General features: G+C 49.9%; 2 protein-coding genes across 3 annotated transcripts in view; one reads left to right on the forward strand and one right to left on the reverse strand.

Annotated features, from left to right (window-relative positions):
* KLHL18 (kelch like family member 18) lies at positions 1-20,891 on the reverse strand. Its single transcript, XM_063176105.1, has 10 exons — positions 20,844-20,891; positions 10,306-10,436; positions 9,997-10,137; positions 7,188-7,386; positions 4,654-4,814; positions 3,672-3,808; positions 2,217-2,439; positions 1,432-1,536; positions 1,126-1,237; positions 1-381 (listed from the first exon to the last, which is right to left on the reverse strand). The coding sequence occupies exons 1-10, from the start codon at positions 20,889-20,891 to the stop codon at positions 1-3; spliced, it is 1,638 nt and encodes a 545-aa protein (XP_063032175.1).
* Positions 20,847-26,819, forward strand: part of KIF9 (kinesin family member 9) — a 23,897-nt gene continuing 17,924 nt past the window's right edge. Inside the window, exons 1-6 of one of the 2 annotated variants that reach the window (XM_063166807.1) lie at positions 20,847-21,176; positions 21,723-21,800; positions 23,349-23,485; positions 24,722-24,809; positions 25,380-25,545; positions 25,669-25,775. In XM_063166807.1, coding sequence (XP_063022877.1) covers positions 20,931-21,176; positions 21,723-21,800; positions 23,349-23,485; positions 24,722-24,809; positions 25,380-25,545; positions 25,669-25,775 — 822 coding nt within the window. In that variant the 5' untranslated portion in view covers positions 20,847-20,930. The remainder of the gene's footprint in view (positions 21,177-21,722; positions 21,801-23,348; positions 23,486-24,721; positions 24,810-25,379; positions 25,546-25,668; positions 25,776-26,819) is intronic. The other variant, XM_063166893.1, reaches the window with a different exon arrangement.

Genomic DNA, 26,819 nt, shown 5'->3' on the forward strand with positions numbered 1-26,819 from the left:
TCAGATGGTGAGGAGCGGCACGCAGCCCACGCCCACGCCGCCCTCGTGGCACACCATGGGCGCCATGAACGTCCAGCGGTCGCTCTCGGGGTCGTACATCTCCACCGAGCTGAGGTTGGACTGTCCGTCGTAGCCGCCCACGGCGTAGAGGCGGCCGCAGTTGGCCACCAGGGAGACGCGGCTGCGGCGGCTGTTCATGGGCACCATCAGGTACCACTGGTCGCAGCTGTAGAGCTCGGCGGCGCTCAGGAAGCCGGAGCCGTCGTAGCCGCCGCACACGAACATGCGGCTGCCCAGGGCGGCGGCGCCGTGCCGGCAGCGCTTGTTCAGCATGGGCGCCACCGAGTGCCAGCTGGACGTGTGCGGGTTGTAGTACTCCACCTGCCAGGGGGAATGGGCACGGTCAGGGTGCTGCTGCTGCTGCTCTGCCTTGGGAATCGCCCTGGGGCATCCCCTGAGGTGCTGGGGCAGCTCCAAACATGGGGCAGTTTGGGGCTTCTTGTGGTGAATCGGGGAAGGGAAGGTCTGGAGCAGGGAGCTGAAAGGACTGAACAGCCTTCAGTTAAAAGTTCGGCTGTTATGGGATGGTGCCTGAAGGGTTTGGGTTGGAAGGGACCTTAAAGCTCATCCAGTCCCATCCCTGCCATGGCAGGGACACCTTCCACCGTCCCAGGGTGCTCCAAGCCCTGTCCAGCCTGGCCTGGGACACTGCCAGGGATCCACTCTGTGCCAGGGCCTGCCCACCCTCCCAGCCAGGAACTACTTCCCAATATCCCACCTAAATCTCCTCTCCTTCAGCTCAAAGCCATTCCCTGTGTCCTGTCCCTCCATGCCTTGTCCCCAGCCCTTTTCCAGCTCTCCTGGAGCCCCTTTAGGCCCTGGAAGGGGCTCTTTGGAGCCTTCTCTTCTCTCCCAGCCTGTCTCTATATCCAAGGAGCTCCAGCCCTCAGAACATCTCCACATCCCTGAGCGGATAAATGAGTCACTTCTGTTCCCCCTCAGGTTTTCCTGTTGTGGCTGGAAGTGACACAATTTGGTGGCACAACCACTCGGGGCTGTTTGGATGCCCAGGGACGGGACACAGAGGTGCTGAGTGCAGGGGCTGAGCCCTGGCCAGGCCCTTACACTGTTGAAGATCTGGAGCCCGTCGTGGCCCCCGGACACGTAGATGCGTCCCTCGAACACGGTGACGCCGGCAGCGCTGCGGTTGGAGCTCATGGGGGTCACTGTTGTCCACCTGGGGGGAGAGGGGACAGCTCAGCAGCACTCCCACTGACCATTCCATGCTTTCCCAGTGCTGGATTCTACCATCTCTCCTTTGCCCACTCCTTATCCAAACCATTCTCACAGCACAGATGCCCAGCGGTGCCAGGACGTGGAATACTGGAGGGGAACCCTCTGGAAAAGCTCTGGGACACCAAGGGCTCTTACTTGTTTGTTTCTGGAGAGTAGGACTCCACCGAGTTGAGGGACGAGTTTCCATCGTAGCCACCGCACACGTAGATCTGCCCATCCAGCACCACCGTTCCCATGGCACTGCAAGGAACACCAGGAGCCTCTGAGGTGGCTGGAGGTGCTGTCACCCTGTCCCCAACGCTGTGACCCCACACACTCTGCCTGTGGCATCCCACCAAAGTGCCTTTTCCCTGGATTCACCTCCAAACTGCTCAGTCCCACTTGAACTCTGAGCTCACAAAGGGGAAATTTTGGGAATTTGAGGTGTTCATGGCAGGAGCACCTCAAATCCTGGGTGTGGATAGAGAAAAAGACATTGGGGCGGCTGGAGTGTGTCCAGAGAAGGGAATGGAGCTGGGGAAGGGTCTGGAGCACCAGGAGTGGCTGAGGGAACTCCAGAGAAACCTGGTGAAGGGCATGTGCACCCTCTGCCTTGGACAGCCTGGGCCAGGGCTGGACAATCCCTTCCAGGAGGAATTTTCCCTGTATCCAACTGAACTCTCCTGGCACAGCTTGAGGCCTTGTCCTATCCCTGTTCCCTGGGAGCAGAGCCCGGCCCCCAAGGAAATCCAGCAGAATGTGCAGTCTCTGCACTGCCCCACTCCTCCTTTCCCATTTTTCCCCCTATAGACACACACCCACCACCTGCCACCCCACTCTTCCTCCAAAATCATTTCTCCTTGCGTTTCAAGAACCGCCCTCCCTCCAACCTCGTTTCCCCCTGCTTTTCCAGAAGTCTCCTCCCTCTGAGCTGCCCATACCTCCTCTTACTGTTCATGCTTTCCACTTTGGACCAGGAGTCGGTGTCGGGGTTGTAGACCTCGACGGTGCTGAGGCGGAGCTGGCCGTCGTAGCCGCCGATGGCGTAGAGGAGCCCGTTGAGCACGGCCACGCCGACGCGGCTGCGCGCCGTGCCCATGGGCTGGCACCGCTCCCAGCGGTTGGCAATGGGGTCAAACACCTCCACCACGTTCAGCGAGTCGCCTGCATAGAAATTTGCTACTCAAATTAAAAGAGGGAGACCTGATGGAGCCCTAGGATGGTGGGGAGGGGGTAGAGGGGTGCCTAAAGATGGCGTTGGCATGGGGAAATTGGCTGGTTTTCCTTTGGGAAAATATTTGGGGAAAGGTTCAATAAGGTCAAGTGCAAAGTTCTGCACATGGCTCCCTGGAAGTGTCCAAGGCCAGGCTGGACAGGGCTTGGAGCAGCCTGGGACAGTGGAAGGTGCCCCTGCCCACACTAGGGATGATTGTCGCTATGGGACACGAAATAAAATGATGGGGACACGCAGCTCTCCAAGGCAAAATAAAGGATGTTTAATTCCTGTCTCTAACATTTATAGATTTCCAAAAGTGACAGTGGATTGGAGGGTGACAGTGCCACCTCTCCAGTGACACTGGACAAACCAACAGTCCATCAAATTTCTCCTCCTCCATAAAAGAATGCAAAACAATAAGTTATTTACATAAGTGTGTGAGAAAGTTTGTTGCAAGAATGTAAATATCATAAGGCTTAGAAAAACTTAAAAAAACAGGGTGACAGGATGATCCTTAAGGTCCCTTCTAACTCAGACCATTCTGGGAATGGATTCTCTGTCCTATCCTGGGCTCTCACATCCTATTCCAGCCTTCCTGCTCCCTTTTCCCAGCCACACATCCCTGCTCACCCCAGAGATGCCACTCTGAACAATTCCCGTTGTTCCCACACTCCAAAAGATCGGGGAACATTTCCAAGCTCTGCTGGGCTCTACACGAGGAGCCTGCACACGTTCCCTCTGTGGAAATGGCACCTCCACTGTCCTCCAAGGGGCAGCAGAGACCTGCAAGTCCCATCTGTGGTGTCGCTGCTTCCGGGGAGTGCAGGTTTTTCCTTGGTCACTTTCTGTTCCCCTTTTATGCTATGGTGAGACTCATGTCAAAGTGCTGTGATCCCACAGCCCCAACAACATCGTGGAGATCCCTGCATGTCCTGCTCGGGGCTCCAGGCCAGGACACCATCCTCAAAGTCTTTAGGAATATATCCTAAATAAACCTCACCTGGACAGGATTTCAGATGGAAGATGTTAAACTACAGGCACAACCACCCTGAGGGTGTCACTGGAAGGGTCAAAGTGCTGCATGGAGGAGGTGAAACTGCTCCACGCTTCCACAGGAGGTAACTCCAGCATCCCACCATCATCCCAGCCAGCCCCTGGTGGTCTTTCCACTGCAAGGTACCTGCTGAGTTGAGTCCCCCCACGGCGTAGATGAGCCCCGCGATGGAGGTGCAGCACCGCGGCCGCGTCTTGAACGCCGGCAGGTGCGGCCGCCGCTCGGGCATCAGGTGGTAATCCTTGGCCTCATCCACCAGATCCCTGAAACACAATGGAGGAGGGTTAGAGAGGAGATCTGACTGGCTGGAGACTGAGAATTGTTGGGGAAGATGAAACGGGAAAGCCTTATAAATATGATTGCCTGGCAAAAGATTTTGAGAATATGGAAACTGTAAGTGAGATTGAAATGAAAGCTTTGAGATACTTCAATTACTGAACAACAGGAAAACAATGGTGTGGCCAGCTGAAGGTGATCCCCTTTTGATGGAACAACACCCTCTGCTTGCAGACAGACCCAAGGGTCAGAGCAGACTCTGTTAGCTTGGCAGAAGGGCCCAAAGAGGAGTTTTTAGGGTTTAAAATGTAACACAGTCTGGTAATGTCATGATTCTTATAGGCTGTATGGAAATGCTATAGGATTTGTATATTGTACTAGATTGGTTAGTGAGAATTAGACTATTTAGCACAGAAGATGATTTATTGTATTGCAATGAGAACCTCACTTACCTTTTTTACTCCCTTACTCTCTCACCCTCTCATCCTCTCTCCCCCTCTCTTCTCTCAGTCCTGCTCTGAGCTGTGGGTGGCAGCTCCCAGCAGGGCTCTGTACCCAGGCCCTTTGCAATAAACCCCAAATTCCAAAGGGCCCCTGCACCCAGGCCCTGTGCAATAAACCCCAAATCCCAGCAGGGCCCTGCACCCAGGCCCTGTGCAATAAACCCCAAATTCCAAAGGGCCCCTGCACCCAGGCCCTTTGCAATAAACCCCAAATCCCAAGTCCTGGCTGCAGAGATCTCTCATCTCCATCCATCCTGACCATCCTACCCCCCTTTGCTCCTACAGAGGCTGCAGGCTGTGGCTGTGCCCCCCAGGTGAGGCAGGCCCACCTGCACTTGTGGCAGCAGCGCACCAGGTCGTCCTGCTGCACGCGGTCGCTGAGGAACTGCGGGCGGCACAGCGGCAGCCGGATCCGCGACAGCAGCTCGGGCAGGAAGGGCTCCCTCTGCTCCCTCTCGTACCTGATCCACGCCAGGGCAGCTTCAAACACCTGCCAGGACACAGCAGGGAAAAGGTGCAGTCAGCGGGTTGTGCAAGTGGATGGGTGTTGGATTTTCTGACTCAGAAATGGGGTGGCTGAGAAGTGTTTCAAAAACTTTAATTCCATTTTTAGTCTCATGTGAAGGGTGAGAAAATACAGATGTTATAATTCATGCTATTACAATCAAAACCCAACTATCTCCTAATTACAATGCATTATAAGTGTGTCTTAGCTTATCAACTTTGACCACACTATACTAGAAATACTTCAAAGCTAAGATATAAAACTACCCCCCATGTGTCTTACTGCAATGCATCTTTCATAGTTCTACTTCTCCAAAATATCCAGTCTTATTTACAAAACTGACCCTTAAAAATTGTTTCTAGTTCCACTTCTCTCTCAACAACATCTATCCTGTTCCATGGCATTTTAAAGTTAACATTTCTTCAAAACTTGTTTTAGTTCCATTTCTCTCTCAACAACGTCTGTCCTATTCCATGGCATTTCTAAGTCAACATTTTTTCTCTCAAAGTTTACATGCAAATGTGTACTATGTGAACCTTCTGTCAAACTTTAAAAATTCTCTACAGATTCATTTCTCACAGATGGGAATGAAATGACATGAAATTTTGGAATGGTTTGAGTTGGAAGGAACCTCAAGGATCATCCAGTGCCACCCCTGCCATGGGCAGGAACACCTCCCACTGTCCCAGGTGCTCCAAGTCCTGTCCAGCCTGGCCTTGGGCACTGCCAGGGATCCAGGGGCAGCCACAGCTGCTCTGGGAATCCCATCCCAGCCAGGAATTCCCCATTCCCAGTCTCCCATCCATCCCTGCCCTCTGGCACTGGGAGCCATTCCCTGTGTCCTGTCCCTCCATCCTTGTCCCCAGTCCCTCTCCAGCTCTCCTGGAGCCCTCCAGGCCCTGCCAGGGGCTCTGAGCTCTCCCTGGAGCTGCTCCTCCCCAGGGGAACATTCCCAGCTCTCCAGCCTGGCTCCATGCAGGTTTCTTTCCCTGCCTCTGACAATCCTGTCCCATGGGATGGGACATTCAGCACAGAAGTTTGCAGGGAGATGAGGGAGCTGCAGGGAGGATTTTGGCAGAGGAGCTGGCACAGAACACAAAATGTGTTTATTTAGTGACAGAAATCTGCAAAGTGGGAATGGTGCTGCTCCATGAGAAACCAGGAGAAGGTTTGATGAGAGGAATCCATCTCTGGATGACTGCACTGGAGACACCTGGAGCTGAGCTGGTCCCTTCAGGCTCCATCCCAGACATGGAGGACACTGAAACCCCTCTGGATGACTCCAGCTACAGAAGGATCCTGGTGCCCTGGTCCCAGCTTAATTTGGGATCCACATTCCTGGGTTCACAGGGCTCCCCATTAAAGTTATTGCAGCCTTTACAACTGATCAGAACAAATGATCAACTCTTTCTTGCAAGGTGGCATCTGGAGCTTCTCCCAACACAATTTCCAAACTTTCCAGTGCAAAAATGCTTCTCCAACAGCACCACAGGGATTAAAAACCCCAAACCAACTTTGTTGCACTCCGCAGGGTGCTACTGGAATTTCTGAAGGGTGGGGCTGGCAGTTCAGGGAAGGGGAAATGTCCCCAGGATGGACTCTGTGGATCCTACCTGCTCTGGGAAAAACAGAGTGAGGAATTCTTGGTATGACACAGGAATGTGGCTGGAATGTGGGGCAGGTTCCCCTCCCTCCCTCACCCTGATGAAAGAAGCACATTTGTACCCTACAAGGAGAAGCTGGAGCTCTGCTCTGCCCTTGTCACCTCCTCAGGAAGAGCAGGACAGATTTCCAGGCTCAAGGACAGGCTCTGCTTTCCTTGCTCACTGTCAGCCCACACTGATGGATTCTCAAGGCTGTGGGAACACCCCAAACTCCTCTCACTCCCACAAACTCCCTGACAGGAGGGTGCAGCCAGGTGGGATTCCAGGGAACAAGGGACAGCAGGAGAGGAAACAGCCTCATGTTGTCCCAGTAGAAGTTTAGGTGGGAATTTGGAAAAATTCCTTCACAGGAAGGGCTGTCCAGGGCATGGTGGAGTCTCCATCCCTGCAGGGATTTGAAAGCCATGTGGATCTGGCACTTGGGGACATTGGTCAGTGGTGGCTTTGGCAGTGCTGGGGTAAGTGTTGGACTCGATGCTGTCTGAGGTTTCTGTGATCCTAGAAAAGCCCTGCCTTGTGTTTCTTTAGGACCAGGCACAGGAAACCATCACAGCTCTGTCCAGCACCTCTGAGTGTCCCCACTGTGCCAGGACATCTCAGCTTCACTCAGCCCAGGAGCAGGACAATTCCCATTCCCATTCCACGCCCAAGCAGCAAGGAACCCCTCAAGGCCAAACCTTCCCCAGGTACCCACCTGCTCTTCAGACTTGACGTTGAGCTCATCCCTGGAAACGAGCTCCAGGACATCCTCGAAGGGCAGGGCCAGGAACTCCTCGGACATGGAGACCTCCACGAAGTGCTGGTGGATGAAGCTGTTGGCGGCGTCGTAGAGCACCGTGCACATCATGGTCTCTGCAAACTGCCGCACACCCAGGCAGTTCTTGGGGTGGAGCCTGGAAAGAAAGGGGAGCAGGAGAGAACAGGAGCGTCAGGTTAGTGGAGGAGATGGCTGCTCTGGATCCCTGGGAGTGCCCACGGTTGGACACTGGGGCTTGGAGCAGGCTGGGACTGTGGGAGGTGTCCTTGCCATGGCAGGGGTGGAATGGGATGGGATTTCAGGTCCCTTCCAACCCAAACCATTCCAGGATTCTGGGAAGCACAGGAGGACACACAGTGCAGTGAAGATGTGTCCTGTCCTCTCCAGTGTCTGTCACATCTGGCACATTTTATGAAAAATCTTTTCTTTAGGATTTTTCCTCCCGAGAAGATGAGAGGCCTCAGGAACAAAGTGTAAACAATGTGTGGAGAGTCTGGCTCTAGCATGGCTTAAAGAAAGAGGCCATGAAGGTATACAGTTGAGGGAAAAGTAAAAGGTAGTTGTAAAGCATTTCCCAGGCTTGATTCTATAAATAATTAGGCTCTCTCAAGCACCACTTTATAAACAATAAGATTCTCAGACAGTCTTCCCATAACAGGCAAAACATTCTGTCCTTGGGCTCTCTGGGAACAGATATGAACATTTTGAGAACTTTTCATATCACAGTGAGAACGCTGGTCCTGTTTTCAATAAACAAACCACAGGTATTGTAAGACAAAAGGAGGGGGTAGAGTTTTCTCTGTTAACCTACCGTGAGCTTGGATTTTGCAATATGCATGAAGTTAATTGACACTATTATAAAGTGGCTGATTTAATCAATAAATCCAAGTCAATGCTGATCAATGACAAGGTGGGTTGGCTTCCTTCACTTTGAACAACAATGGTTATCTGCTGCTGTGGAATGCAACAGGTGCATCTGGGATTGGGCTCATGTGGCTGTTTCTAATTAATGGCCAATCACAGCCAGCTGGCTCGGACTCTGACAGAGACAGAAGCTTTTGTTATTCATTCTTTCTTTTTCTATTCTTAGCCAGCCTTCTGATGAAATCCTTTCTTCTATTCTTTTAGTATAGTTTTAATGTAGTATATATCATAAAATAATAAATCAGCCTTCTGAAGCATGGAGTCAGATCCTCATCACTTCCCTGATCCAAGAACCCCTGTGAACACCATCACAAGTGTCCTCTCACCCAGGAGCTGACCTGCACAGGGAGCTCCAGGTGGATCCAAGGCAGAGCCAGAGGATGGAAACACAAATGTCCCCTTGTCCCTGCCAAAGAGGCATTGGATAGACCCAGGTGGCTCTGGGAGCATCCACAGCTTCCCCAGGCACCCTGTGCCAGGGCCTGCCCACCCTCCCAGCCAGGAATTCCCAATTCCCAATCTCCCATCCATCCCTGCCCTCTGGCACTGGGAGCCATTCCCTCCATCCTTGTCCCCAGTCCCTCTCCAGCTCTCCTGGAGCCCCTCCAGGCCCCGCCAGGGGCTCTGAGCTCTCCCTGGAGCTGCTCCTCTCCAGATGAACATTCCCAGCTCTCCAGCCTGGCTCCAGCCCTGCAGCAGCTCGGGGGCCTCTCTGGGTCTCTGCAGCAGCTCCAGCTCTTTGTGCTGCTGGGTGGGGAACTGTCACATGGGGGTGACTCTGAGGGCTTGGTTACAACACAGCTGCCTAAAAATACCCCAATTCTCAATTCCACTTAAGAAGGAAAGCTCAGTGTCCCTGTCCCAGCTCTCCAGGTGGCCAGAACCCACTCATTTTTGGTTAATAACCAAACTGGCAGCTGTGCACTCAAAGCCAGGACTTCACTTAGGACACCTGGCTGCTCCTGGTGGATTTGGGAGCGTTTTGGTGGCCAATCCCTGTATTTGATGGGTGTGTTTAACATCACACCACAGAATGCCCTGAGCAGCTGCAGAGAAGCCAGGCTGGGAAAAGTGAACACATCAGACTCCCTGGCAGGGCTGAGAATCCACGTGGAATGTACACAAAGAGTGTCCCAGCTTTCCATTTCCACACCATGCTGCTGGAACAGCCTCACAGCCAAGCCCCAGTGAGGAAATTGAAGAACCTGGGATCAATTTAGGGCTGTGGCACAGTTTCCTGTCCAGCTCCTGGGCTGAGGCACTGTGTTCCTCCCCTTTAGCACACACAGCAGCAGGAAGGGCAATTCCTGCCAGGATGGGCTCTCAGAAAGGGAAATGTCTCCTCAGTTTTGCTCTGAGTTTTGATTCTGTGGCTGGCCAAGGTTTCTCACTGTGTGCCCATAAAGGAGTGATAGGTTATTCTGAAGGGAATGAGAATGGCAGGAGAAGAGGGAATGGCTCCTACTGCCAGAGGGCAGGGATGGATGGGAGATTGGGAATTAGGAATTCCTGGCTGGGATGGGATTCCCAGAGCAGCTGGGGCTGCCTCTGGATCTTTGCAAGTGTCCAAGGCCAGGTTGGACACTGGGGCTTGGAGCAGCCTGGGACAGTGGGAGGTGCCCCTGCCCATGGCAGGGGTGGATTGGGATGAGCTTTAAGATCCCTCCCAACCCATTTTGTGCTCCATAACTCTACAGATGCCACGTTTTGGGATGCACACTCCTCATCCTGCTAGAAGGACACATCCTGCTCCTCCCAAGCTGGACACAGGTGACAGAACCTCGCTGCTGGAATCCCCCAGGATCCCCCCAGCCCCTCTCACCTCTCCCTGAGGAAGGTGCAGCAAGCATCCTTGATGTTCTGCAGCTGCAGGAAACTTGCCCCCATGAGCAGGGACTGCACATTCTGCTGGTCTATGGCCAGGTGACCGTTGTAGGCAAAGTTGATCAGAGCCTCCAGAGCACTGAAAACGGGGAGAAAGGACAGAAAATGCACTGAACTGCAGCTGGGACAGCCCTCTGCCCACAGCAGGACGCTCTGTGGGATCCCTCACATGGGAACAGGCTGTGAGCCCTGCACACACAGCGAGGCAGGGCAGCTGTGCTCCCTGGGACTCCCCTGGGCGTTTTACCTGGGATCCATGCCCTGCATGACAATCTCATCCTGCTTGCACTCCATCATGTCGTTGGTGAACATGGCGTGGAAGTAGGGGATGGAGGCGGCCAGCACGATGCGGTGAGCGCTGAACTTGTGCTCCCCCACCTGCAGCAGGGAGAGCAGGGATCAGCAGGGATCAGCAGCAGCCACTGCCCCAGGGACCCTGCCCTGGGACAGCTCACCTGTGGGGAGCTTGGCAAGGAGGCTGAGACAGGAGCTCTGAGTCGTTCCTGATGGTGGGATTTATTTTCTTATCTACACAGGCAGGAGGGGTGAGCTCGGCTCACACCTTCACTGCACGGCTCACAAGGTCACAAAACCCTTAATTAAAGACCTTTTAAGGATTTATTTTATCCTGCCAACAAGGATATTTATGTTTTTGACCTTAAATATTTTGTCCTTAAATATTATATCCTAAATATTAGTATTATATCCTTAAATCTTTTGTCTTATGCTACAGTGTAAGCTTTCTCAGCCAGCCATGTTATGGCACACAAACCCACAGTGCTGCATTCCAAACTCCTTCTTTACCTCAGTAACTGCTTTTATTTTTATATTTTGAACTCTAAAACTCTAAACTTCCCTTTAGTTAGCTCAACATGTCTCTGCTTTAAACTACACATCCACATTCTGGTTTCTAGCACCTGAGTTTGGGAGCCTTTTCCAAGGTGTCAGATCAAATCCTGGGTTTAATTCTAAGCTTTGGCTTAAAGTTGTGAGAGTTCCCTGCATTTTGGATTCCAACATGCAGCATCCCACGAGGGGATGGAGCTCCCCGGAGAGGAAGGAATGTTGGCAGAGCAGCTTCCCACCCTGGCTTCACACAGAGAGCACAAACCCCAGCCTGGCCAGAGCTTTAGAAACACAAAAATGCAGCAAATTTCACAAGGCAGGGCCATAAAGGGAAGTGATTCCAGAAGCTGGGAGCTGACAGCCCCTCCCCACACCCCTGGGGTTTCACTCCCTCCCTCCCTGCCAGGTGAGGCCTCTCTGTGCCCCCAGGTGCTCCCCAGGACAGGGAAATCCCTCTGGGTTTGGGAATTCCCAGCGGGAAGGGCTGGCACAGTGCAGGCGTTGTTGTGTTCATGGAAGGGGTGGGACTGTGATTAGAATGATTTATTGTTTAGAGAACATCAGTCTCAAAGGTGATGAGATTTGTAAGATAGTAAATAGTCAGCCATAGTCTAAGATGGTTACAAATTCTTTGTTGTAAGAGAGTATATAACTTTCTGATCCAATGGACAGTTGTTATAGAGTATGTTTTGTTTTTTTAATACCCTTATTTTTTTACATTTTTACTACCTGTTTTCTTATTACCTTTATTTTTTCTACTGTAATGTGGATACTTTTGTCTAATAAGGTCTTATTATATGTATACACATATATTTCTATTTTAATATCTAAGCTCAGTTAATTATATATATAATCACATTACTACATTATTATATTATAGAACCCTTCATCATCTTATCTACTACAGTTTATTACTTATTTCAGGTATATTCTTACTTATAACTTATAGAAAATTATAGATATATATAACTTATAGAAACAGAACTTATAGAAAGGCGTAGATATATATAACTTATAGAAACATAGCTTATAGAAAGTTATATATAACTTATAGAAACATAGCTATTAAAAATTATAGATATATATATAACATAGAAACACAACTTATAGAAAGTTATAGATATATATAACTCATAGAAACATAAGCTGATGATTTCTCTGTTTGATGTCTGTGTACCTTGTTTTCACATCAATCTAGGCTTCTTCTAGGAGTGTAAATCAAACTCTTTTTTGTTTGTTAGGATTTCTGTCTTTCTGATTCCCACAACACAGGAGCAGCCACAGCCTGGGTGACCACAGGGACAGTTTTGCTGCTTGGCCTGTCCCCACTCCAGCCTGGGGGCTCAGGACCCCTCCCTGCCCAGCAGCTCCAGCACCTCCAGCCCATCCCTGGCCCATTCCCTGAGCAGCTCTCCTGGCCCAGCTCAGTGATTTATCAATAATAAATCCCTTTATTGACACCCCTCACTGGTGCTGGGAAATCCCTTCCTGTGTGTCCCCAACACCCCAACCCACAGGAACAGCCCAGTTCTCCTTCTGCTGTTTCTGAAAGGTGAGAGAACAAGGGCTGCTCTTATCTCTGAAATGCTGTAAGGAATTCACTCCAACTGGAGCAGTTCATTTGGTCTGTCTGCATGAGTGCTCCCATTCAGGCTGAGGGTGCAAGAAAAGCAACATTTTACTTGACTTTCATTTCCCCACTAAGCCCAAGCTGCCAAAAATCACAACTGGCCAAATCTCATTTCAGCTTTTGAATAAATGAAACGTGGTGCTAAAATTGAACAGGCACCTCTTAAAGTGAAACACCTGCTTCAAATGCATACAGTGACCTTCTATTTATAGGCAAAATTATCTTTATAACTAAAGATAACAGGAATTTCAACACCAAGGTTGTGTTTACTCAAACCCCAAGCCTGCAGTGTGACCCAAGGAGGAGAAAAAGGCCCTTATTTCAGAAAATAGCTGTAATTTACAGAGCCCAGGGGGCAGCTCTGGGCCCCTCATGACAAGAGTGACATTGAGGAGCTGGAGGGTGTCCAGGGCAGGGAATGGAGCTGGGAAGGGGCTGGAAAACTCCTGAGGAGCTGGCAAGGGGCTCAGCCTGGAGAAAAGGGGGATCAGGAGGGCCCTTGTGGCTCTGCACAGCTCCTGCCAGGAGGGCACAGCCAGGGGATTTTGGGATCTTATCCCAGGGAGCAGGGACAGGAGGAGAGGGAACGGCCTCAGGCTGGGCCAGGGTGGAAATTGGGAACATTTCCTCATGGAAAAGGAGGTGAGACCTTGGGAGGGACAGCCCAGGGCAGTGGTGGCTCCCCATCCGTGGTGGGATGTGACATCCATGGATGTGGCACTTGGGGACATGGTCAGGGTGGCCTTGGCAGTGCTGGGTCATGGCTGGACCCAGTGATCCAGGAGGGCTTTTCCAACCTAACCCATTCCATGATTCCAACCCAAACCATTCCATGATTCCAACCCAAACCATTCCATGATTCCAACCTAACCCATTCCATGATTCCAACTGAACCCACTCCATGATTCCCACCCAAACCATTCCATGATTCCAACCCAACCCATTCCATGATTCCAACCTAACCCATTCCATGATTCCAACCCAAACCATTCCACAATTCCAACCTAACCCATTCCATGATTCCAACCCAAACCATTCCATGATTCCAACCTAACCCATTCCATGATTCCAACCCAACCCATTCCATGATTCCAACCCAAACCATTCCACGATTCCAACCTAAACCATTCCATGATTCCAACCCAACCCATTCCATGATTCCAACCTAACCCATTCCACAATTCCAACCTAACCCATTCCATGATTCCAACCTAAACCTTTCCATGATTCCAACCTAACCCATTCCATGATTCCAACCTAAACCATTCCATGATTCCAACCCAAACCATTCCATGACTCCAACCCAAACCATTCCATGATTCCAACCCAAACCATTCCACGATTCCAACCCAAACCATTCCATGATTCCAACCCAAACCATTCCATGATTCCAACCTAAACCTTTCCATGATTCCAACCTAACCCATTCCATGATTCCAACCTAACCCATTCCATGATTCCAACCCAAACCATTCCATGATTCCAACCTAACCCATTCCATGATTCCAACCCAAACCATTCCATGATTCCAACCCAAACTTTCCATGATTCCAACCCAAACCTTTCCATGATTCCAACCTAACCCATTCCATGATTCCAACCTAACCCATTCCACAGTTCCAACCCAAACCATTCCATGATTCCAACCTAACCCATTCCATGATTCCAACCTAACCCATTCCATGATTCCAACCCAAACCATTCCATGATTCCACGGCCCAGTCCCTGGCCAAGGGTGGATGGTTCCAGCAGGGACCTCTCCAGGGCTGCACCACAGGAGCTGCCCAAATAGCCTCATGATCTCCTACACAGCTGGGCCTTGCAGAGCATCCTGCAGGATTCCTGTGGGACAAGGACAGCTGGGATCAATCACCACTGGGATGAAATCCCTTCCTTGGGCCTGGGATTGCCCAGTGCTGCCCCTCCTGTGCTCCCAGACTGGGAATGGTCCCTGTGAGCAGGAGATCCAGAGCCTGGCAATACTCCCTGCTGCTGGACAAGACGAAAGCTGGGATTCCTCCTCTTTGGAACCTGCTCCTGGAATGGTGGAGAGCCCCTGGGGAGATGGAGAAATTGGGATCTCTGCTCCAAAAGCATCATTGTGTTCATTCCATCAGAGAGTCCCCAGGGAACAGCTGCATTTCCTGCTGCAGGCAAAGGACAGGATTTTCCTGTGCAATACCGAAAATCCTTCCAAGGATGAGTCCATTCAGCTCATCCTCATATCTTCTTTCCCAAAAAGGGCTCCCTACCTCCAGAGCCAAAGGTTCTCCCTTGCCATGAGTAAATTAATGCACTTTCCTTATGGAGTCACCTCAGGAGAAAGTGGGAAAGAGCTCATCCTCCTCCTGATGCCTTGTGAGGCTGACCCAGAACAGAGACTGCACAGAGCTAAAGAATAAAGCAGGGATTTATTCAAAGGATCTCCTCCACGGATGCACCTTGGGCAGCACGAGAGCCCAGCCAGGGCTGCACCCAAGATGAACCAAAATGGCCCCAAAATGCACGAGCGCTGCCGGGGTCTCTCCCTGGGATCAGTTCTGCTCCATTTGCACCTTGCAGTTCATTGTCCCATTCCAGCTTTAGCCCAGGCACTCCCACCCTGCTTGTTTTTCTCTCTCCAGCCCACGGTGTTTGTGCTCCTGGGCTGAGATTTGGATCATTTGTCCTTGGTGCCCAGCTGGAGCAGGAATTGTTTTGTCTCCCTGCTCTGTGCACAGAGCTCACCATGCCCTGATGTGAAGCTCAGACCCACAAACTAAAGCAGCACAGGATCTGAAAATATAAAAGCTGAACCTGAGGCATCAACACCATTGCAGGATGTTCTGTTTTACAATTTATAATTTTAGGTGCTTTGCTTTTAAGGCCAAAGATTCAGTTTTCCAGAAGAAGGAGCTCTGCAAGCATTCCCCCTGATCCCAGCAATCCTGGAATTCCCTTCTGAGTGGGTGACAAAGGAATCTGGCCCTGGACACCCCCACATGCTAACAAATTCCAGGGCACAAGGAGCCTTTCTCCAAGGAAAAGGGTGTAGGTGGCAGAAAGGCATTTCTGTGCTCCTGACGTCAGCACCCTGCAGAGCTGAGAACTCGCTGAGTTTTGTGCTGCAGAGGTCTCAGAAAACCCCAAATCCATCCCCAGCATCTTTTGTGCTGCAGAGGTCTCAGAAAATCCCAAATCCATCCCCAGCATCTTTTGTGCTGCAGAGGTCTCAGAAAACCCCAAATCCATCCCCAGCATCTTTTGTGCTGCAGAGGTCTCAGAAAACCCCAAATCCATCCCCAGCATCTTTTGTGCTGCAGAGGTCTCAGAAAACCCCAAATCCATCTTTTGTGTGGGATGCTGGCACTGAGGGCAGAGCTGGTGTCCAATCCACCTCAGCCCCATTCTGCCAGGGATAGGTGACGGGATGCAGCTGGATCAGGACAATCCCAAACACAAATCCAGGCTGGGGGAACAAGGGGGACCATGAGCAGGGAAGGATTTGGGGCTGTTGGTGGGTGAGGAGCTCCACATTCCCTGACCAGAACCCCCTCCATGCCCTGTGCTGATCCCCCAGTGTGGGCAGCAGCAAAGAGGGAATTCTGAACGGCTCCCAGTGCCCGAGGGCAGGGATGGATGGGAGATTGGGAATTGGGAATTCCTGGCTGGGATGGGATTCCCAGAGCAGCTGTGGCTGCCCCTGGATCCCTGGAATGCCCCAATCCAGGTTGGACATTGGGGCTTGGAGCAGCCTGGGATGGTGGGAGGTGTCCCTGCCATGGCAGAGTGGGAATGGGATGATCCTGAAGGTCCCTCCAGCCCAGAGCATTCCAGGATTCCATGAGAATTGTGACCAATTCCTTTGAAGCACAGGACACATCCCCTCTGGATGTACAACAAAGAATTCCCAGAGAATTCCCTGCCAGCTCAGAGAAGCCCAATTCCTCTTTGGAATTCCAGTCCCTGCACTTCCCACAGGGACAGGAGCACCCTGAGGGGATCAGCTCCAGCCCTGCCCTCCTCAGTGCTCCTCAAGGGACAGCAAAAAGGAATTTTGTGTTATCCTGGAACTAAAAATCCTCATATTTCTGTAAGGGGAGAGCTGACAACAGCCAAGAGCTCAGGGGAATCACACCCAGGCAGAATGCCAAAGAATTCCTGTTCTGGGTGCCAAGGTTGGGATCACAGGCTCACCTGCAGCTCTGCTGTGCACGATGCATCACCTGCCCCTCCAATCCCTCCCATAAACCAGATATTCCCTCTCCTTCCAGGCCTGTTCTCCTGCAGGATCTCCCAAACATGCAGCAACATCTGCAGCACAGGCAGGCTCTGTTTCCAAGGATCCTGCTGGGATCAGGCAGGCAGCCTGAGCTCTCTGCAATTCCACTTTTCCAGAGGCTCCTCCACCTCTGCATCAGCTCCCAGGGGTGCAGCTGCTCCAGTTTGGGGGTCTGGAGTTAACAGTCTGCTCTGGAGAAACTGGGATCGGGGTGGGAGAGAAGGGCTATGCCCTGTTGGTGCCACTGGGATTGGACACAAAGCAAATATTGTATTCCCTCTCCACAGCTGGGAATTATTTCAGTTTGCCAGACCTGGAGACTTTTCTAATTAGGCTTGGAGTCAGTCATGGAAAAATGGCATTGGAGGGGCTCAGATCCACAGGAGGAGCTGACATCAGCTCTGTCCAAGGATCTGGGGAGGCACAACCCTTCCTTCCCTCCTGCCACAGCTTGGCCAGGATTGCTGGAGGTGCCAGCCTGGCACTTGGACCATTCCCCCAGCTGGGCAGGGATTTATTCCCCCTTGATTTGTAAGGAAGGAATGGGATGGATCTGCTCGCCCTGGTTCCTGCATTTGTCCCTGGAGAGCGCCAGACACAAAACAAATCCCACAAAACACAACTGCCCAGGCTGCTTTCATCCTGCAGGGATGAAACAACTCCAGAAACAATGCTCAGGAAGAGCACCAGCACTGAGGAGCTCCTTTTGTGCTGGTAAAGATCACACCAGGGAATGAACATGTGAGCTGGAATTCTCCTGGGGCTTTGCAGTGTTTAGTTGGGAGCTGTGAAGGGAAGAAGACTGGAAACCCACTAAAAATAAAGAGGAGAGGTTCTGAGAGAGGAATTCTGCCCTTTGGCTGGTCCACAGCTGGAGTTCAAAGCCTCAAACCTCACCAAATTAGAGGTAAAAAAGGCTCAGAGCCTCATTTCTGCTCTGCCCATGGTTATTCCTGGCCTGGTGTTTCCCTGTGGAATCTCCATCACCTTTCCCATCACCACCAGGACTGGATGAGGAGCAAAGCACAGCTGGGATGGGGATCAGCTGGGGAGAAAGGCTGCCCTGGTTATTTCATGGCCACACCAATGCCCAGCCCAGTGAATCTCAGAGAAAGCAGAAATGTGGCTTTGCTAAGCAAAATTCTGATTTTTTTTCCAAAGGAAAAGGAATAACCACAGCCTGAGGTGTGTCTCCTCCCTGCAGCCCATCCATGTGTGCTCCTACAAATGAATATTTAATTCAACATTTGGGAGAGGCTCCAAAGGGAGCTCTGAGGGAACATCAGACCTGCAGCTGGTAAAGAGACAGTGAGAGAAAAGAAATCCCCCAAAAGAATTCCCAAATCCATGAGCTGGAGCATTGGGAACATCAAGATCCAACTTCTGGGACAAAGGGGGGTTTGGAAGCTTTCTGGTTTAGAAATGGGACAGACAAAAAGCAGCAGGAGTGGAAAAAAGGGGAAGGAAAAAAGGGGAATGAATTCACTGCAGTGGTGTGGGAGCATCAGGATCCACCTGGAGGTTCCTCTGGCTTGGACTTGGAATGGTTCTCCAAGCTTTTATCTGAGAATCCTGGAACGGGCTGGGAGGCACCTTTGGGACCATCCAGTGCCACCCCTGCCATGGCAGGGACACCTCCACTGCCCCAGGGTGTCCCAATGTCCAGCCTGGCCTGGGCACTGCCAGGGATCCAGGGGCAGCCACAGCTGCTCTGGGAATCCCATCCCAGCCAGGAATTCCCAATTCCCAATCTCCCACCCATCCCTGCCCTCTGGCACTGGGAGCCATTCCCTGTGTCCTGTCCCTCCATCCTTGTCCCCAGTCCCTCTCCAGCTCTCCTGGAGCCCCTCCAGGCCCTGCCAGGGGCTCTGAGCTCTGCCTGGAGCTTCTCCTCTCCAGGGGAACATTCCCACCTCCATGATTCCTTCCTTCACATTCCTTCCTTATTCTGGGTGAGAATCACCCAAACCCTGTCCCTGCTGGAAACCCAGCCTGGATTTCCAGTGGGAAAACATTCCTGAGGCAGGGCAGGGCAGGGTCACTTTGTGCTGGCTGAGTCTGGGGGGTTTTGGGTGATCCAAAGGCACCTCCAGTTTCCAGCTGGGACAAACCTGGAGCCCCAGCAGCTGGAGCAGCCAGGCTGGGCTGGAACGGGCAGGGAAGGTTTGGCTGCTCTGATCCCAGGGGGATGGCCAGGGGCAGCTCAAGGTGGGAAATTTTCACAGCGTGACTCAAGAGAGATGAATGAAATGCTTGGAATTCCAAGCTGAGGGTGTAGGAGGGAAAGCTGGAATGCTTGAAGCAACAGGGACAGAGGGCTGACAAGGAGGCAGCTGCTGTGGGATCTGTCTCGGGGATTTTGGGGAGGAATTGCTCCCTGGGAGAGTGGGAATGCCCTGGAATGGATTCCCAGAGCAGCAGGGGCTGCCCCTGGATCCCTGGCAGTGCCCAGGCCAGGCTGGATGGGGCTTGGATCACCCTGGGACACTTGGGAGGTGTCCCTGCCCGTCCAAGGGGTGGCACTGGGTGATCCTGAAGGTCCTTGCATGCCAAACTGGTCCGTGATGGTTTTGATCTTCCTTAAAATGTTTTAAACCTCTGTAGGTATAAAGAGGATTTAAACAGCTCTTTGCTATGGAAAACCCACAGAAATGGAAAATTATTCACAGGAATTTCAGAAACAACGCTGAGGAATTTATCCAAGATAAGACTGGGATGCTAAACCTCCTCCTATTGTCTCCCAGAAACGTGGGACTGCCAGGATCTGGCCACCTCCTGCCACACCAACACCCAGTTTAATCCCAAACCCACTACAGTGCACCCCAAAGCAGCGTTGGCACAGCACTCCCCCAGGTGCCAGCAGCATCACCCGGCAGAAGGAAGGAGCTCTCCCAGCAGGATCCCAGCCCAGCCCCTCCTCCATGGAACGCTCCCCACCCCACAGCCCGGCAGGTTCCAGGAGGCTGAGTAGGCTGGCAGCACCTTGGCGGTTAATTAAAGCGCAGAGTTAATTGTGCAGTGAGTCAGAGCTGCTCCCAGCCCACCAGCTCCTGCGAGGCTGCAATCCTCAGGGATTCCAGCAGCTCCTGCCTGCACAGGACACCCCGAGAGCCACCCTGGGACACGGTCCTGAGCGCTCACCATGCTCGTGGATTGGTTTTGATTAATCTGGATTCATTCCTTTGAATGCCAAGAAGGGATGTTCCCATAAGGGAATAGTACCCACAGTTTGGTCCCTAAACCTGGATCCTCTGAGGCCCCACAGGGCTGGGGAGGTCCAGCACCCCCGACACCCCACAATAAGGGGGTTTGGGGGGTCTCAGCTCCTGCTCCTGTCCCCTTCATCTCCCACCAGAGGGGTCTGGGGGAGCTCCAGCTGCCTCCCACCCTCTGGAAAAGAGAATGGGGGGGTCCCTCAGCCCCCTCTGTTAAGGGTTGGGGTCCCTCCTTAGGGGTCTGGAGGTTCCTCAAGTCTCACCTCCAGAAGCTGAGTGCCCAGGAATGGGGATGAGGGGGTCCCCCTTGTGAGGCTGGGGTCCCTCAGCCCCCCTCAAAGCCTGTGGGGGTCCCTCAGTCCCCTCTGTTAAGGGTTGGGGTCCCCCCTCAGGGGTCTGGGGGTTCCTCAAGTCCCTTCTCCAGAAGCTGAGTCCCCAGGAATGGGCATGGGGGGGTCCCTCAGCTCCCCTCAAAGGCTGTGGGGGTCCTTCCTTATGGGTCTGGGGGTTCCTCAAGTCTCCCCTCCAGAGGCTGAGGTCCCTCAGCACCCCCTGGAATGGGGATGGGGGGGGTCCCTCAGCTCCCCCTTCTGAGGCCGGGGACCCTCAGCCCCCCTCAGCCTCCCCCTCCCCAATACCCGGGACCTCCTCAGGGCTCCAGGTCCCCCCTCAGGAGCCGGGGGGTTCCTCGAGCTCTCTGAGCCCCCTCAGGGGTCGGGGTCCCTCATCCCCGTCAGGGACCGGGGGTTCCCTGGGGGTCCGACCTCTCCCAGCCCCGCTCCGACCCCTCCGGTGCTCCCTCGCCCCCGCCGCCCCCGGGGGCCGGGCCGTACCTTGAGCGTCACATCGCAGAGCTTGCCCTGCCGCCGGATCTCGCCCATCACTCCATAGCCGCGGCTGGGCAGGTCTCCCACCGAGAAATGCACCAGATCCTCGGGATCCAGCTCCGGGTCCGCCGCCGCCGCCGCTTCCAGCATCGTCCCGGCCACTCCCGTCCCGCTGCCGTCTCGCTTCGCCCCCGCCGCGCGCTGGCCCCGCCCGGCCGCCGTATGCGGGGCCACTTCCGGGAGAGCCCGGAAGCAGCCGTTGCCATAGAGAACCCGGAAGTGGACGCTGCCATGGCGACCCCGGACGCCACGCCGGAATCTACTGCAGAGGGGTCGCAGGTGGGACAGGCCCGAGGGGGTGCCCGGGGGGTCACCTCCCCTCCTCAAGGGGTGATCGGAGGTCGTATCCCCGCACAGGCGGCATCAGCTACCCCAGGCATCGCCCACCTGCCCCCGGGCATCGCCCCCCTGCCCCGGGGCATCGCCCCCCACCGGCCTCGGGGGGGGCACTGGAGGGAAACACGGCGTGATTCGGTTTGAAGTGACCTAAAGATCATCCAGTGCCACCCTCTGCCATGGCAGGGACACCTTCACTGTCCCAGGCTGCTCCCAGCCCCAATGTCCAGCCTGGCCTGGGGCACTGCCAGGGGTGCAGGGGCAGCCGCAGCTTCCCCGGCCAGGCCCCAGCCCTTCCAGAGGGATTTAACCCAAAATCCTGCCGAAATCTGATCAAAGCTTTCCCCGGACAATCCCCAGCCCTTCCAGAGGGATTTTCCCCAAATTCCTGCCGAAATCTGGGCTGTGGGAGGGGAGCCTCCCCACGGCGAGGCTTTGGGGATGTGTGGGTGATGCCCATGTGGGATCGGGGCTGTTTTTCCCCGGCAGGAGGAAGAGGAGCAGGAGAGCTCTCAGGGGCAGGAAAAGAGTGCAAGTTCTGCGGGCAAAGCAGAGGGTGAACATGAGGTAATTCCAACGGATGTGCCACGGCTGGGCTGGGGAGGGACCTCAAAGCACCCCCTGGCCCATGGCAGGGTCACCTCCCGCTGCCCCCAAGGCTGGGAGAAATGCCGATCGCTTGGTTTAAAAGTTTAAATTTAAATTTAAAAATTAAATTTTTTTTAGCAATTTAAATTTTTAGCGATTTTAAAATTTTTTAAAGTAATTTTAAAATTTAAAATTTGAATTTTTAGTAATAAAATCGTTATAAAAATAGTAATACAAATTAGATTAATAAGAATTTGGACGACCAGAGTTAGGACAATAAAAACACAGACAGATGGAGAGTCCAGGTGTCTTTTTGGGCAAATTAACCCAGAATTAACAAAGGATTAACCCTTAAAAGCAACAGCTTGCTGCATATTCATGTATCTCATACATGATGCAAAAGTTCTTTTCAAACAAAGAGTGTTCTCCGGTTGTTTTCAAATCCCTCTCCTTCGTCTTGTTGGCTCCTTCATGTCTGGAAGGAGGTAGAAAGAGTTTGTGTCCTTCCTGATAAGGAGGCAATAATTGTTTTATTGGGAGTTTTGGTGTCTTGTTGCTGTTATCTCTGTGCAAAGAATTCCTTGATTATCTCATTCTTTTCTTGAGCTAGTTACAAAAAGTATCTTACATCTCATAGTTTCTATTTTAACATTATATAATGTAAATATACATGTATAATGTAATTACATAATGTAAATATTTAATATAAATATATAATATATAATATAAATACATAATATAAACACAAATATAAATATATAATACTATATAATATAAATATAATATTATATACATTATATAATATGTATATATTATGTAATTATATGTAATACAATTTTATTATTTATAATCATATAATTATATAGTGTAATTTTAAATTATTAATTTAAACTGTTATATAATGTAATATACATTATATACCATGATATATATTATATAATTACATTATATAATTTATAATGGTATAATGTAATAATATATATGGCATTATATAATTATAATATTATATAATTTATATAACATTATATATTACATTATATAATATTATAAAATGTAAATATAATATTATATACATTATATAATATGTACATAATATGACTATCTACAATATATAATTTTATTATTTATCATTATATAATTATATAATGTAATTTTAAATTATTAATTTATAATATTATATATTATTCTATTCTATTCTATTATTACCTTACATTATATAATATATAATTATATAATGTAATATTATATAATGTATATAATATCATATTTACATTACATAATATTATATAATGTAAATATAATACTATATACATTATATATTATATATATATATATATATAATGTAATGATATACATTATATATAATTTTATAAATTTAAAGAAATTATAAATAATTTCTTCTCCCTCTGATTCTTAATGAAGTTATTCCCAAACAAATTTCTCTTCCTCCTTTCCCTGCTGTTTTTCTTGCTTTGGAGGAATAATTCCCAACTGCTCCAGCACTGGGTTTTGGGGTTTTTTGGACAGATTTCTGTGAGCTCTGTGAAATTCCAGGAACAGGAGCAGAAGCACAGCCCAGAGCAGGGGAAGAAGGAGAAAAATGAGGACCTGGAGAGCATCATCACCTCACTGCTTGAAAAAGAGCACGAGGGTGACAGCCCCAGGTATGCCCCAAATGTTCCCCTGTGCACTGGTTTTGATTTCTTAATTCAAGACTCTTTTAATTTAAAAAAAAATTAATTAATGTGTTGATGAGTGTGGTGGTTAATTGGTTAATTGCTAGTGTATTTATTTTTTGTTGGGAGATAGGATTAGCAGAAAGGTAAAACAGGTTTAAAACTTTTAAAAGGGTATAAAGAAAGTTTTATTAATAGTGATTAAAAGAGAAAAAAAGTAGTGAGAATTAAAATTAACCTTTCAGAATACTTCTCTTCCCTGCCCCACTTTTTTTTTTAGATTAATAATGTAAAGAAATTATACCTAAAATTTTTAGTTAGTTTATTATTTTTAGAAATTTTTTTTTTAGTTTATTTAGGGGGAGATGTCTTTTTTGTTGAGGTTATGGAGATTCTTTTACAAGTAGAAAAAAACTTTTTTTTTGAGGTTTTTAATTTTGTTGTGAATAACAGCTGCCCTGGGAGCTCTGTTCCTGACTCCCTGATTGAAAACAATCAAGTCTTGGCTCAGCTCCAACCCCCACAATTCATTTTACAGCAGGTAAACTGTGAGAGGCCACAAAAAACTTGGATGTACCAGAAATCCCAAAGATTTTGTCCCAAACCAGAAGTTGTCACTGCTTTCTGCACAGTTATTGAGCAGGGGTTATTTGCAGGAAATGTTTGAGGGAAAACGTGGGATTTACACATTTCCAGGGATTTTAAAATCCTCAGTGCATGGGGCTTCAGCAGCTGGAGGATCCCTGAGCCTTCCTTGTGGGGTTTTTACTCAGCAGATCCTCCAGCCTGTGGATATTTCCTCCAGCAAATTGAAAATCAGCTGTTCACTGGGAATTGAAATTATTTTTAAAATAGAAGTCTGTGTGTGACAAAAGAAAATCCCTGTCCCATTCCTGTGAATATTTTGCTTCCCAAGGCTAAGAGGAAGAAAAGTGGTGTTCTCCAGCACTCCTGAGCCTGGTGCACATGAGGAAATCAGGAAATTAGGATCAGTGTGACCTTTCTCCTTTCACACCCTCAGATTTCCAAGACCGGAAGGAATTAAATTCACCTTTAATTTTCAGCCACTCTTTGCCCACAGTTGCTTTTAATGGGGAATAAAGACTTCAGCTAAATAATTGCCAACACTTTGAATTTTGACTCCTCTGCCTCACCTTTTGCTGGAAAACACTCCAGTTTAGGGAGTGTGAGATGATTCTTTTCCTCATTTTTCTCTGTCCTCAGAGCACCAAGTCGAGTCATGGCGTTCGTGCGGGTCAAGCCAACTGCTCATTTTGCCCAAGACATGATCAGGCTTGGGGCAGACAACAAGGTAGAGCCAAAGAAACTGAAGTGGGAAAGGTTTGGAGTCTGGCTGCAGCTTTTTCCAATGGAAAACCAGGATTTTTCCATCCCTTGACGCCATGGATGATGTTTTGGGGGTGTTGGTCGCTGTGTTCCTGCTCGGCTGTGGTTTTGTCACAGTGAGTGTGAGGATGGAAAACACAATTCCTGTGGTACAATCACCAGGAAAACCCTCCAAAGGACTGGGGCTGGCTGATCCATGAGGATTTCCCAGTGCTAACCACAAATTGGCACAGTCTATTTCCATCCTCTCTTATGCAAATCCCTCCCTTTGCCTTCTCTTGCTTAATTAATTTCCCTGAGGCACAAAATCACTGAAAGTTAAACAGATGAGCTTAACCACATTTCCTTTTATTTTTATAATATTTGTCACCAGGAATTTTGAGAGCATTACCATATACTTTTAGGGCATCTAGAACCATCCAAGGCAGTAAAATAACTCTGTTATTTGTGCTCCCTTTTCTACCTAACCCAGGTCCTGAAGTGCTGAGAACCCTCAGGGCTGTTGAGTTCATCTCCCTCTCTTGTTGGCTTGCAGAGCATCGATATCTACATCCAGAAGAATCCCAGGGGAGGAGTTGTGAATAATTCTCAGACTGACTGGTCCTTCAAGCTGGATGGGGTCCTCCACAACACTTCCCAGGAAATGGTTTATGACACTGTGGCCAAGGACTTGGTGTGCAAAGCTCTGCAGGGCTACAACGGTGAATTATTGCAATTCTTATTCTTTTGGTCATAACAAGAGATGGGGTTTAAGCAGAGAGCCATTTGCTGTTCTGTTGGAGGCTCCCTCCTGAGTTTTTCCTTTTGCTTTGGGTTTTTTTTAGGTACCATCATGTGCTATGGGCAAACTGGAGCTGGCAAAACCTACACCATGACAGGAGCAGCCTCTGAGTACAGGAACAGAGGGATCATCCCCAGAGCTATCCAGCAGGTATGACAGCAGCTGGTTGGGAGGAGAGGAGGGAGAGACACCAGGGAACACTCTTCTGTCACCTCTTGCTGATAGAAAAGTGTTTGAACACAGTGAATAAGTTTTATGTGGTTATTTTTTCCCTTCATTTTACCCCAGGGACGATGGTTAAAGAATAAAGGAGTTTTATTGTTATTTTCAGAGGTTGTTCCCCTTTAGTTCCTGTTTGAGTTCTTGCTGCTCCCCAGATGTCACTGAGCCTTCAAAAGAGGTGTTTTCCAAACTGTTATTTTGTGAAATCAGGATAAAATAATTTAAAAACACCCCTAAGGCACAGAGACACTGGCACAGAGTGTCCAGTGAAGCTGTGGCTGCCCCTGGGTCCCTGGCAGTGCCCAAGGCCAGGCTGGACAGGGCTGGGAGCACCCTGGGACAGTGGGAGGTGTCCCTGTCATGGCAGGAATGGAATGGGATGGGCTTTAAGGTCCCTTCCAGCCTAAACCATTCCAGAATTCCATGCTTCTATAAGATCATTAAATCCAAATCCAAGCTGAGCCCTCAGAGCTCAGATTCAGCCCCACACACCCCCAGATGCACTTGGAGCTGATCAGAACTCTTTATCAATATCTATCTCTATATTACAGAAATTTATGTGTTGAATATACTCATGTATTTATTTATATTTGATATCCATTTTCATTTTATACCCTTCTCATTTCACATTCTCAGATCCCCAAGCAGGACAAGGCCAGGAGGAATTTTCAGCATCTCTTTACCCACAGCTGCTTTTAATGGGAAACATATCTTTTTATATCTTCTCTGTTTATATCTTACATCTACTTAATACCACACCCATTTATATCTTATATCAACATCTACCCAAATATCTGCTCTGTTTATCTTACATCTACTTTTACCACACTCATTGTATCTTATACCAACATGTACCCAAATATCTTTGTTTATATCTTACATCTACTTATACCACACAGATTTTATATCTTATATCTTACATCTACTTATACCACACAGATTTTATATCTGATATCACCATCTACCCAAATA

The sequence above is a fragment of the Melospiza melodia genome, chromosome 1, assembly GCF_035770615.1.
Source record: "Melospiza melodia melodia isolate bMelMel2 chromosome 1, bMelMel2.pri, whole genome shotgun sequence".
NCBI lineage: Eukaryota > Metazoa > Chordata > Aves > Passeriformes > Passerellidae > Melospiza > Melospiza melodia.

Bases quoted from the DNA above. Each gene is read 5' to 3' on its own strand.
- KLHL18 (XM_063176105.1), bottom strand. From the start codon at position 20,891: ATGGGCGAGATCCGGCGGCAGGGCAAGCTCTGCGATGTGACGCTCAAG. The intron at 7,387-9,996 runs GTGAGAGGGGCT...CTTTCTTTCCAG, and splicing joins TGCACCTTCCTCAGGGAGAG to GCTCCACCCCAAGAACTGCC. The intron at 1,238-1,431 runs GTAAGAGCCCTT...CTCTCCCCCCAG, and splicing joins TACTCTCCAGAAACAAACAA to GTGGACAACAGTGACCCCCA.